Source organism: Ciconia boyciana, chromosome 11 (genome assembly GCF_034638445.1).
Source record: "Ciconia boyciana chromosome 11, ASM3463844v1, whole genome shotgun sequence".
Lineage (NCBI taxonomy): Eukaryota > Metazoa > Chordata > Aves > Ciconiiformes > Ciconiidae > Ciconia > Ciconia boyciana.
Window position 1 is genome coordinate 5,424,063 of NC_132944.1, and position 13,444 is coordinate 5,437,506.

General features: G+C 46.2%; 1 protein-coding gene across 20 annotated transcripts in view; it reads left to right on the plus strand.

The window, feature by feature from the left end:
• Window positions 1-13,444, plus strand: part of C11H3orf18 (chromosome 11 C3orf18 homolog) — a 49,049-nt gene that overhangs the window by 5,323 nt on the left and 30,282 nt on the right. For 9 of the 20 annotated variants that reach the window (XM_072875614.1, XM_072875621.1, XM_072875620.1 and 6 more), the window contains 4 exons: window positions 357-382; window positions 1,885-2,169; window positions 3,031-3,175; window positions 4,126-6,922. In XM_072875614.1, coding sequence (XP_072731715.1) covers window positions 357-382; window positions 1,885-2,169; window positions 3,031-3,175; window positions 4,126-4,206 — 537 coding nt within the window. In that variant the 3' untranslated portion in view covers window positions 4,207-6,922. Of the gene's footprint in view, window positions 1-356; window positions 383-1,884; window positions 2,170-3,030; window positions 3,176-4,125; window positions 6,923-6,983; window positions 8,479-9,535; window positions 10,551-13,444 lie in introns of those variants that run through there. The other 11 variants (XR_012044537.1, XM_072875623.1, XM_072875631.1 and 8 more) reach the window with 11 other exon arrangements.

The window sequence follows — 13,444 nt, forward strand, 5'->3', positions numbered from 1 at the left end:
GAAAACTACAAAGGGAAGGTTCTTCATCCACTCTTAAATTGCAACGTATGTCCTGCAGCCACCAGAATTGTGCTGAGCTACATCTAATAATACACCTAATACTCTTACTACTACTAACACACCTAATAACAGGCCACTCAAGCACTTAGTGTCAGACATGATGTGCCACCGAGCTTACACTGATGCATATGAAATTTCATTTTCAATTGTCACTTCTCCCTTCCCCCTGCTTTGGTGCACAGTGACACCAGACTTGCTACACCTCCTTTCTGTGTGCCCTGTGCCCAAAATTTCTCTTCTCACCTGTTCCGCATCCTCCTGGGACTGTTGTAATGATGGTTTTCTTTCTCCTTCAGGTTCTGTATATCAGGAAGAGGAAGAGGTAAGTAACATCTATTGTTGGCTGAAGGGAACTCAGTGCTTCAAAATCCAGAGAGAGCTAGGAAGGAGGCAGGGAGATGGGGAGAGTGTAAGGTATGGCTGTCTGAGAACAAGCCTACAGGGAATCAGCTGCATGTGAATGACGCAGGGGTAGGGACTGCACTCCTGGTACTGGCCTACCTTCTAACACGAGGGCTTCAAAGACTCCTCCACAGCTTTGGAAAGAAAAATATGGTTGAGCAGGAGGAGGTTAGGGATCCTGCAAACTCTTCATGCTTCATCTATGAGATGCACTAAAACAGAGGAAAGGGTTATGAGCATATAAAGAAGCTGGGAACTCTGTCATGAGAGGTGTGGATCTCACATTTCAGCCATTCCCAGATCCCTATGTTTTCCAACAGCCCGGGCCAATGACACTGGCCTTGCAAGGCTGAAGGCCTCTTTAGCTGGAGTCACAGCAACTGCCAGCAGCATAGTGCAGAGATGCAGCTTTCTAGCCCAAGAATTAGTGTCTTCATTTCCTTGTTAAGCTCCTGGCTGAAAATAGAGAGGAGAGCAGCACACAGGAAGACACACATCTTGATTCTTCCATCTTTGACAGCAGAGATACTGGTGAAGATCCATTAGATGTGGTACCTCCTCCCTTCCTGACTCCTAGTGGCAGGCCTGGCCTGGCCACAGAGTTTCAAGTAGTGCTGCTGCCCACTGTAAAATTTCCAAGCCAGACCCTGAAGCCCAGATCTGGGTACTGCCACATACTGCTAATGCTTGGCGTGTGAACATAGCACTGCTGGAGATAATGGTTGTTTTGGCAAACCCATACAGAAGCAGGGAGGGAATGTGTCATCCTAACACTTGCCAAAATAGATATTTGTGGTGACGCTGCCAGTAACTGCTTGTGTGTTTCCCTCCCCTGCCCCCCAAAACTCAGCTACAGCCTAAGGCAGGCTCAGTGTTTTCACAGGGGCATGCCCACCCATCCATCGTCCGTCTCTGAGCTGCCCGGTATTTAGGGAGACCCCATGGGGTAATACTTTATAGCTCTGTCACTTGGAGCAATGATACAAGAGTAAGAACAGTGTCCACAAGCATCAGCCTCCTATGAGAATCTATCTCTTTCCTATTTTCTATTTATTGTTTGTTATTTTCTATTTATTTTTATGTACTTCAACCCCAGAGTTAAAATACTACTCTTAGGCCCCTGGAGCTAAAAGTGGACTTCTGCTGGCAGACATAGTGTGACATGGCAGGACTGGCTGTTGTGGGCAGAGGGACGGGGAGAAGTTGCAAAATGCCTAGCCAGTATGTTCCACCGTCTCTTTTGTCCCACCACATAAAGCTTGATCTTTTAAAGTCTGCAGGAACTTAATCCCTGTCTGATTCCTCTGTGCGTAATGCCTGCCAACATAGATTAGTGATTGTAATTAATCCCTGTAACTGCACTCTGGGTATCTTCCACTCCTGACAGCTGTGTGTAGTAGGTTCTTATCCTCATCCCTGCAGGACAGGACATGACCCTTATCCAGCAAGAGCAACAAGAGCAGAATCCCTGTGCAGCAGGAGAAACAGCCTGCAGAAAGCCTCAGCAGTGGGACTGGTAAGGCAGCCTGAGCATCTGTCCTTCTCAACCAACCCTTTCCTTTCCCTCCCACGGGCAGGTTGGAGAAGCTACGGCACCAGCTCATGCCCATGTACAACTTCGATCCCACCGAGGAACAGGATGAACTGGAGCAGGAGCTGCTGGAACATGGGCGAGATGCAGCATCTTCCCAGGCATCACAGAGCAAGGTAGGCAGCAGGGATCAGCGAGTCTTACTACAACCACTGGTATCTGTGCTGCTTTTGTTACAGAGTCAAAGAGTTTTTGTAGGGTTGTAGGGTAAGGAAACCATGTAAGGCCTCAGGAGGACTTCCCCCATCTGCCAGCCCTGGAGATAGGGGGCTTGAGCATTTTGGAGTGCTTAGGATGGACTGAAGAGTCAGGCAATTAGGACAAAGAGCCTGGGGAGAAAAAGTGCTGGCTCTACTCAACTAGGAGAGAGAAAAAGGCAACTTCAGTAATTAAGGGTGAGCTTAGTTACTACAGTTTACCATCCAGGGCACCACAAGGGAGCAGTAGGATTAATGCCATTTTCTGGGAGATGGGGCTTCAATGCCCACAAAGCACTGCATCTCCTTTGCCCTGGCCCTGAAAAGCAAATAATTTCCACCCAGTTTTAAGGCATCCCTGCTTTGCCTAAGGATGCAAGTGTGGAACAAGGCCTTGCTGAGGGAAAGCCTCTAATCATAACAGTGAACTGTGCTGCAAGTCCTGAAGAACGCAGGCAGAAAGCCTGCACATTGTTGTGGCACGGCACATCTGGTCTTGTCAGCATCTCCAGGCCAACCTTGCTGGGCACAGAGCAGGCATGGCTCAGAAAGAGAAAAGGGAGAAGAGTTCTCTATTTGAATTTGGGGAGAAGGGAAGAAGGCTTTGCTTTGACCGCTTCTGAGTGTTCAAAGGCATGCAGCATGCTGAGAAATGATAAGGTCCTCACAGACCACTGACTTACTACATTTGTGAGTTAGGAAAGAGCTTGATAGCTTGGACAGTTGTTTTTGGTTAATGGTCCAGATAGCCTCTTGTCAAAGACCTATTTCCTTCCCCAGTGTACCAAGAGGTAGGAGAAATAGGGAAGAAGGGCTTCTCACCATCGTTTGCAGCCAGCTTCACAGTGTTTTCTGTTTCCTTTGTCACCACCACCACATGAAAAGCCTTTCTGAAAGACAGAGCCGACAGGGATGGCTGGAACAGGTACGTCTCTTAGCCAGTGATGCAGCCTTCCCTTAGAGTAGACATCTCTCCTTTCTTGAATTCCTCTCCAGCTGCTCTGTGTTGCCCGTGTCTTCTCTTGCTTTTCCAGTTCCAGGAGCAGGAGTTCTCCCAAACAATTTTCAGTTTCCACACACTTTACACCTTCAGACAATCTGTAGCAAGCTTGGTGTGGGCCGAAAGGGAAAGAGGGGATACTATATACAACTGTAATTATAAAATATTTACCTTGAGACATGCTTCCCAATTTGCTAAAGAGCACAAAGAAGATGCGTGTGTTGGAATATGAAAGACAGTCAACATATTCCATACACTGGTTTGGGAAAGCAAGAAATACTGTTGTATAAAAGCAAAGGAACTTGTCCTCTGAGTAGCGCATACTGGGAAAACGTCAGATCCCTCTATTAGCGTACGTAGAAGACTTCCCTTCAGGTATTAAAGGGGGGAAATGACAAGCCCAGAGTTAAACTTAGCACAGTACAAACAGATCCTTCCTATATAGGGACTGGCCAGCAGGATACCTCAGATCCCTCCAGAGCTTGCTAATGCACAGATACCTCTGCTTGGAAAGTACCCAAGTTTAAAGGCTTAACATAATAAGAGAGGGAGAGTCTAAAACAACAGCCAAAGTTCAGTCTATGGCATGTTTCCAGGCCTTGATGTTTCAAGTCTTTTCATGCTGCCTTGTATAGATAAATAGTGAGACCCAGTAATCCAGTGATGTGGGGATTTTAAACTGGCATGGATGTGCTGACTTGCTCTCTGGCCTGTTGTACTTTTCTGTCACAGCCTTGTTAATGCCATGTTAGTCAGCCAGCCTCCCCTTAGTAAGGGGCGGAATCTAGTTACAATACTGTGCAGTCTGTGCCCAAGCACACACACCTGAGCAAAGGCAGACTTGCTGGGTCTCATCTTTCACTGCTTCAATGCAGATTCTGCTGACAAGTCAAGGAGTCCTCCAGAGACCCAGCCGTCTTGTGTTCACAGACGTTGCCAATGCCATCAATGCATGAACAATACCTGCCACTGCTCTGGGATCGTGCTGAAAACTGGGGAGGATGAAGCCAACAAACCAGTGACTTTCCGCAAGCATGGCCGATCCACTGAGCGCAGCTGGTCACCCCGTTTGTTTTGTGTTACAAATGGGCACAAGCACTGGGAACTGTCATCACTTTGGGAAGCAAACCCTTTGTGATGGCAGTGGTGATTTATTGGTGCATCTGTTACCACTAAAAGGTCCTGAGCTCCAGTTTCTGGGCTGCTGCTGACTGATACCATCTACCAAGCTGTGTGCTTAGGAACAGTACCTGCTTTGTTGTAGACTAACTTGTCAGAGCACATGCATGTGCTCTCTGGATCAGGGAAGGAGGAGAGGTGCATGTTTCACAGAGCTTCTCCATTGGCTTTGTTCCACCAGACCCCAAGGAAAGCAATGAATGAGCCTCTCTGTACAGTGACCGCAGCTTTGGCAGATCCTGAAGGGGTGACTGGTGGCAAAGCTCCTTTGAGCAAGGAGAGCTGACTCCCCTAGCTGAGTGGTAATCTGGAGCATGCCAGGGAAAACACATACCATGGGCTTATCCCTCTTGTGGCATGTGGGCCGCTGATAAACGTGCGCCAGGGGTGATGTTGAAGCATGGGGAATTCACTAGCTTTAAAAAGTGAAATGGGGAACATTTGGCTGATTACATCTTAACTGAGGAAGTGGCTGAATATCCCAAATTAGGGCTGCCATATAGGCAGAGGGGAATTCACACAGCTAGAGGCAGGGGGTGTCAATGTCTGGCTATGTGACTCCCTGCCGCGGAGCTAGGAATAATGGTGCTTGGGCCACAGAGAGGAGTCAAGTAGAACTGGTGTTCCTATACCATGTATCCCCCTCCTGCTTTGGCTCAGGGAAGTTTCTACAGTGCAGAGTGTTATCCAGAAAAAAGATTAAGGCTTGAAATATTTTCTTTTAAATAAGGAAAAACATGTATTGGCTCAAGATTACAACAGCCCCATGTCTGCCCCCAGAGGTGACTGAACAGCTGGTTCATACTTCCTTACCTGCCAGGAGCTGCAGGCAGAGCCTTCTCTTCTTCCTGCTGAAGGAAACACAGAGCTTTGTGTTAGCCTCTGCTTGTGTTACCTGCTAATGCAGAAGGTGGGACTAGACAGGTAAGCCCTGTAACCCTGAAGCATCTCTCTGCCTGTGCGTCCTTCAGGGCTGCAGGAGGGAGAGAGTGCGAAGGGGTCTCTGGCCACCTTGGCATGCTGCAGTGTGGCATGGGGGCTGTCCTCTGCAGAGCCTTTTGGTGGCCACCAGCCCTGAGTGCTGCAGGCCAGCACAGCAGCCAGGGGCCAGCAGCGGATCCTGCATGCAGGCATCAGTGCCCAGCCATGCACTGATCACTTCTTGATTTTTTTTGCAGTACATGCATTTGTCAGTCAGATCATACTCCATCCACAGCATGTCAAAAGGGAATCAGGACAAGCCAAAATTTGAATGCAGGTCTAAAGGTAGGCTTTATGCAAGGAGATGTTTCACCGAGTGGCAGTTCAGGTATCACGCGCTTTGTTGCAAGTTTGGACCTGCCAGTTAGTTTTTGTTGTCCCAAATCTTTTTTCTTCCCCACTGTGATTTTTTTTTCCCATATTCATTAAATGCAGACTCTTTTCTGGGCATGTGCCACTGACCCCTGCAGTGCACAGTTCCTTACCAGCCTTCCCTCCTTCACTGACACAGCTTCCCTCATAGCAGTTTTGCAGGGCTAAGTTGCTTTAATTTTTCAGTATCCCTCTTTCTTTTTAAAACCAGGGAGTTCTGGGAGTGTATTAGGGCTAGGAGTGTCATCACCTGTGGAAAACAGCCCATCCTCCATACCCAGGAGGTCTGGCAGGAGGCACTCCCAGGCTGCTGGTTGCTGCTGGTGTTTGCACTCTAGGGATACTGAAGGTGCATGGGTACAAATACTCAATGTAATCTGGCTTAGGTCCTTAGAACTGGGACCCTTATCCGTGGGTCTTCCCAGAGGTTATGCCTGCGTGACCAGCTAAGAAGCAAATACATCCCACCACACACATGCACACACTTACCATCTCCTCCAAGTGCTCACTGAGGACAGCCAGCCACAGTGACATCAGATTTCTCCCTTCAGCAGCTGGCACATCGCTGCCTGTCACACTTCCGCACTCTGCAGCAGGTCAGGGATGCAAGCGGCAGCAGGGGTGCGTGGCTGTCCGAAATCACGACGTTTCCCCTAGAACTCTTAGGATTGGAACTTCATTTGTTGTTTTAAACTCAATAAAAGGCAGGTGTAAGCTGAGCTGTTTCCTCAAACCAAGAGCCTACTTTGTGCTCTTTACCCAACTCCATGTGCTGCACAGGCAGCTGCCAAGCAGTGCATCTGCCAGCTCAGGTGCAAAAACATGCACCTTGTTCCACGTTAATGCTGAGATATATCTTAAATAACAAACACACCTACAGAGGAATTCTCTTTAACCATTCTTCGTGTAATGGTCGGCTTTGTCCTGTGATGACTGCCCTTAGATTAAAGAAGTACGATAATAAGACTAAAAGAATATTACGAGTATTTGCTGGGCTTGTACTGGAGTATTCTTTTAGTTCAATAGCGCCTCTTCTCACAGTTCTTGGAAGTATATGTACAATTTAGCAGAAGCATTATGATGTAATTTAATTCAAGTGTTTCTGTGTTTTAAGCATTGAAATATAATTAAACTATTTACATGAAATCTAGTGTGATTGTCTTTCCCCCCCCCCCCCCCCCATTATTTGCATTTTCCACAGAAAACTGCTGGAGTGTATCCTCAGTACCTGTCGGTAATTTGCATGCAGTGAATTCCCCTGCTCTTTCAAAGACTGAAGTAAGTGTGAAAAACTTGGAAGGACAAGCTCTGTGGGGGTCAAGGTTTAGTGCTCCACAGCATGGAAACTCAGACCTCTTCAGGAAGGCAGGAGCTTCCAGCCTAGCAGATCCTAGGCATCCAGAATGCAGAAAGACAAATTCCAACTTGTCTGTTTGCCATATTATCCTTTAACCAGCTGAATTCCTGGACAAACTACGGGTTCATCAGCTCACCTGCAGCTCTGTCCACGATAGCCTGCCCACACTGGGGTGAACATTGTGGGCAGCAGCATCGGTAGCTCCATGGTGATATTGTTGGTGTATTTCACATTTGCTTTCTGCCTCATCTTCTGGCCCACAGACCCAAAACTTGGGACCAGTTAGGAAAGCTGTCAGATCAACTGAAGAGGCTATGCACAGGAACAGAATTAACTGTATGAAAAGCTAAATAGTTGTATGACACACAGAACAATGTGGGGCATAAACAGACAGCTGTGGAGACTTCTGGATGTACACATGAAGGAGAATCGGCCTGTGTTCCAATCAAGCCAGTTATGAGGTACTATAAGATATACAAGAGGATGGAATTAGGTACCAACATTTGGGTTTAAGGGCCTGTCTGTTTTCCTCCATGTGTGATTCCTCATGCGCATTATTACTTCTTTTCACATAGATCTGTGGGTGCTCCCAAATGACCAAATCTTGTTTTATAATCCCCAAAACTCCAATTCAGATAAAGAGAAACTCACCTTGTCTGGTGACATGCATGTGTGCTGAGGTGGTTGTACATGGAGAAGGTGAAGCAGAAGCCTGAGGTGCTACGTTTTATACCTTTATTAAAAACAAACTCCAAGGCTAATTTGCAAGTTGCCAACACTCTTTATGCCTTCACCAAAACCATTTATGAGAATCTTCCAAACTTTGCTAGATAACAAACCTCCTTCATCTCCTGTGTTTTGATCTGACTGTAATGACCTCTTATTTTTGACTGAGTCAGACCAAAACTGTCTGAGCTTAAAAACACTTGAAATGCATTTGCTTAGAGGTAGGATTTGGCTACACAGAAAAGGTAACTAACTATATGGGAAATAAGAAGTGTTTATAATTTCAAAAAAGAAAATCCAGGTAATCCAGTATGAGATCCTAGCTCTCTGAAGATGGCTGGAATTCTGCCCACCTTTAACAGGCATTGACTTTCATTCCAAGTCTCTGAATAAACATGGAAGCTGAAGCTATGGATTGGGATTTCAACTACACACAGAGTAGCTCCTAATAGTGTGGAATTCCGCTTGTTCTCCTCGAGCACTTACATTTTTATGGAGATATGTTTTCTACTGTGGCTTCCCAATACAGTATTAAGAGGTAGAAAAGACGATTTTTTTATTTTTTTATTTTTTTTAAAAGAGAAGTACTTTGTATGCATGTCCTAGAGGAATACTGCTGACCTAAAGCAAATGGATTTACTATCTAGCTGAGGCAGTTTCCATCCCTACTCCATGCCACCAGCTGAGAAAGGTCTGACTGATGTCATAAGAAAAGCTTGAGTCTCTTACAGATGCAATCCCCAATCTATTTGGGAGAAGCTGAGATTCCAGTCTCGCATTCTAACAGCTATTACTCTCAGGTAATAGGGGTTAATTAAATAGGCAGTACAGCCTTGCAAGCAGAGTACTAAACCTGCCAACTCACCTGAAAATCAGGTAAAGAAGTTGGTAAAATATCTTGGTCTGCCACTGGAATGGCCTTTGAATGCAGACATGAACTGCAACTGAACTTGTGTGTCCACTGAAGAAGAGCAGCTCCCTAACCTGAATTCAGAGGAACACCAGTTGTAGCTTCTCATGTAACCATCAACAGTTACAGATTTGCATGCATGATGTCCCACCTGGATTTATCCACAAAGCAGGAGAAGGGGGTCAAACTCTTCCCATACCTAGCAGCACGCCTTACCCTACAGCATAAGATTTAGGTCAGTCCCTGTGATCTAATCCATTTAATCCTTGATTTCTCTGCTATGTGGTAGAGGAGGCACAAAGGTTATCTGTGATGCAGTTTCTGCTGAGACCACCAAACTCCATACATAAGAAACTACTGTTAGGGCAAACCAGACAACACACAGAATTAACAGGATCGGGACTGTGATCACTACTAAAGAGAATTATCAGGCTCAGGACTCTGACCACTACTAAACTGGGCAGACTGGACAAAATGACGTAGAAGGAAAAGGCCTTTTTTTTTCCCCTATTATCTCTTTCTGATCAGCCCTTCCTCTTAATTCTGCATACATTTTCTTGTGTTAAATAAATACCTGCTAAGGGAACAGACCTCTGATGAAAGGATAATAAATGAGCTCAATATGTACTGCCATTTCATGCTATGCACTGCCATAAATTTAAAGCCAATTATGTTCTGTTTAAATATTTAACACTGTAAAGCTAGCCAATTTTACATCTTGTCAAAGATAATTGAAGTGCCTACTTTGTCCCTTTAATAGGCAGGCAGAGCATCCACGAAATGGAAACATACCACCGAGATTTCACTGTTTGCAACTGGATATTGGAAATACCCTCAATTCCTCAGAATTTAGCAAGATCAGCTCTGACACCAAAAGCACAAATCTGCATACAATGTGAGACTGAGAGCAGCCAGCAACAATCTCAGACCAACTGGCTACCGCTGTCTCCCAAAACTAAACTGTATCAGCAAGGTTTTATTTGCATAGCTGCAACACTAGAGGACCCCACATACGCACATTATGGACTGAAGATATAACTAATTTAAATTGAATCCTGAGGCTCTGCAAGGAAGCAACCTTTGTGTAACTGGTTCTTTACAGACACTCCTTTGAAGTTATGAAATCCAGTGGCTGTGACTAAGCTTGTAAACATTGTGCAGTCAGAGTTGCTATCAAATTCAGGGCAAGTGCCACCAGGCCAAAAGCTAGTTACAGGAGATGGCCCCAAGCTGATAATGCTAGGATAAAAATTTCAGAACCAATCCCCAGGACATCAGGGTGCGAACTTTCCTCTAAAGCATCCAAGTTACTGAGCAACAGCATTAGGTAAGCGGGAAATGCCATGAAGGTTTTTCTTTCTGATATAGTAAAGGAAGGACTCGAAGATGCAATCCTTATGGGCAACTGAGCAAAACGTAACTGTTGGGACTACTCCATCAATCTACCAGAGGTGGTATGATATGTAAGTTCAGCAGTTAGCTGTGTAAATAGGTTTTCTTTACTGTATCTGCATTACTGAGTCAACACTATCTTTCTGTTGAACTATTGCTGTTTGTGGCAGGGCAAGGCACCACATTATCAAAGTATTTTTAAGAAAGATTAATATCCTCACAAAGATATACTACAAACTGAAAGGCATCTCCCCAACAAGGCATTTGCCATTTCTTCCCCTAAGTCCCTGTTTGGATGTTTGGGGTAAGCCAGCAGACAACAGGAGAGAAAGCTTGGCCAATATTACCACAAAGGAAGAATTTGAAATATGACGTTAAAAATCCTGTTTGCTTTCCAGTCCTCCAGCTTCAGCATGACATGAACAGGTGGCATACTACTGAGCTGTGGCAGGGATGTTACTCAGAGATCTCCTAAGACCAGTAGTTTTGCCAGGCCTGGAACCATCTTTTCCAGTGATGCCTAAAGGGAAAGATCATGGGAGAGGGAGGGTTAGAGCTCTGGGTCCAGGAGCCTAGCTGCCCAAATGCCCCATTACAGTGTCAGTGCAAGGTTAAAAGGTGGCAAGGATTCATTCCCAAACAACCAAAGGTCTTCACAACAACATTCCCATTGCTCTTGTACCAGCTCCAGGCTAAAGCCTGACACAAATGGCTTCCCTGGCAGCAGGCCTCAGCGTGAGGCTATTGAGAGCCCAGAAGTTATAGCCTCTGTGAAATTTTCTGGCTTCTGCTATGCAAACACACATGATCAACCTCTGCTGTGAGCAGTTATATGTATTTCCAACTGCCGCCCTGGATCCTCATGAGACACAAAGTACCAGAAGTGCCTTGCCCAATGTCATAAACATCAGGAAAGTAGACACACAGAAGGTCTGAAAATTGTCTCAGAGTGGAGAACGTGTCTGGCTACACAGGCTTGCTCTGATCTGCGGCTAACCCCTTGGTTTCAGGAAAGCTGAGGTGACCATTGGGGCAGCAGAGGGAACAAAGTGAGACAAAGGAGTTTGCAGCTGTTCCATCTCTCAGTGAACTGCGAGGAACACAGGGAAGGAAAGACAAGACAAAAAGGAGCAAGATCCCAAGGCTGCTTCTGGCTTTGGGCTGGGAATTGGAAATTTTGCCGTAAAGCAAACTCTTGCCCTCTCACACGTATACTCCATTAGCCAAGCAAGGTTATTAAAAGAAACCAAGGTTGCTTTTGTGGCTTAGGAGGCTTTGAAGTCAGCTTCATCAGTCATTCGGTAGTGGTACTTATGGAAGAGAAGACAGATGCTTCTTGGCCCCGACAAACAGAAAACTTCAACGATTGAGTTGTGATTGGCAGCATCTGCAGGTAGCAACACAATAAAGCCTGAGCCATTAACAAACCCCTGCCTGCTCCTGGATAACCCATAACCAGTGCCTTGGGAAAACCAGAGCTGGATCCCCAGCTACAAAGGCCATGGAAAAACATCAGCTCGCTTTCAAGCAGCTCTGCCCCATGGCAGGCTTGCAAGTCACATATTTCTAGTTTGGCTCTTCCCATTTCTTGATTCTCCCCATGACAGACTGACTGAAAAGCAGGGATTCAGTCATTGTTTATTTCAGCAATTCTTCCTTAATGCTGCAGACGTGAAGCTCAGGGCAGATCTCTTTCCCACTCACAGCTGTACAGCGTACAACCTGCAGGATGAGCAAGCACATGTATCCTCCCATGCCATCCCTCTAGCACAACAGCTAAAAAATCCTAATCTGAAAAGAAAAAGCAAACCAATAAACCCCAAAATCTCTGGCTCTGCCTATAGCAGAAGATTATTATGTGATTGTAGACTCCTGCTAGCAAATCTCAGAGCAGTAGCCTCCTGCCTGAGTAGCACAAAAGCTTGCAGGTGTATCTCTAAGTGAAACCCAGACCCATAGAATGGGTTCATCCACAAACTACCTGTCTGAAAGCTGTGACAGCTGCATCTCACTTGCAAACAAGCCACAGGATCTATAGTTTCCAGTAAGTCGGAATAGTAAGTCTCCTCTTTCCCTTTTTAGTCAGAAGTTTCTAAGACAGGGTTACCACTCCATCTCAAGCTCCTGAGCGAATAACAACTGTTACGAAATTTTCCAGAGGATTGCCGGGTTTCATACCATACATGCTTATCCCCACTGATTTTCAGCTGGCTGGGTTTTTTTCTTACAGAAGTGCACACCTTCCCCAACAGTAAAACCCCCCTCTCCATCCCTGGCGCTAAGCGTGCAGACACAGCAGTTTGCGCTGCAGTATCATGTGCTGCACTGCTGTCTCCCACTGACCGCAGCATCTGCTTATCCTGTCACATCTGGTTCTACCTCATTGTGACAGGAGGGAAACATATTCCTCATGTCAGTGCTCTAGGTCCCACTCAAACTGAAAGGAAGAAGAAAGTGCCCACATAGGCTGTGGTTTTGGGCGATGCTTAAGAGTACTACAAAAAGGCAGTGACTGGGCCGGAGGTGAGCTCATCATCCGCGAGCCTGCGGCTCTGCTGATGTCATCGCACAACTTGGTGGCAGGAAATGATACGGGAGCAGGAGCCTGAGAGGAAACTGAATTGAGCAACTGAGGTTAACTACTCTGGCGTTTTATCATGTGGCATTTCCAGGGACTTTCTAAGAACCTGAGGTTGGGTTTGGCTGCCCAGCGTCAGTTAGCTTGCTTTGCACGCCACACTCAACAGCGCTAACGGCAGTGGGATGGGGGAGCAGCTGTGCTGACCACATGGCAAAACAAGGCAACATCTGCCTCTCCTGGGTTGCTGGCCCCTTCCTCCTCCCACTCGAGGGAAAATATTTAATGAATAGCTTTCTACGATGCTCACTGAAGGTAGGACTCAGCTGCATGCAAGTTTTCCTGGCATCTGCCTCAGAAATGGCCCTGAATGGTACAAGCTGGACCTGGATTTGCACTTTCCCAGGGTTGTAGTGAGGCTGGGGCTCTGGGTGGTGCATCTGTAAGTTCCTACAACAGTGATAACAGTTCTCTGGCATCTCATCTCAGAGAAGCTTAGATAACTTTGCAGCCCTATATAGAAACTTGCCAATGTCATCATTCTCTGTGTAGCTGATGCACTAGCATCTCTGCTAGTGTGCCAGCCACTAATAGAGAGCACTGCCTTAGAGTACAAGCCAGGAAGGAGAGAGCAAGACTATCATGGAGGCATGCTGGAGTTAATCCAGGATACTAGGATGTCCCAAATGTCAAGGGATC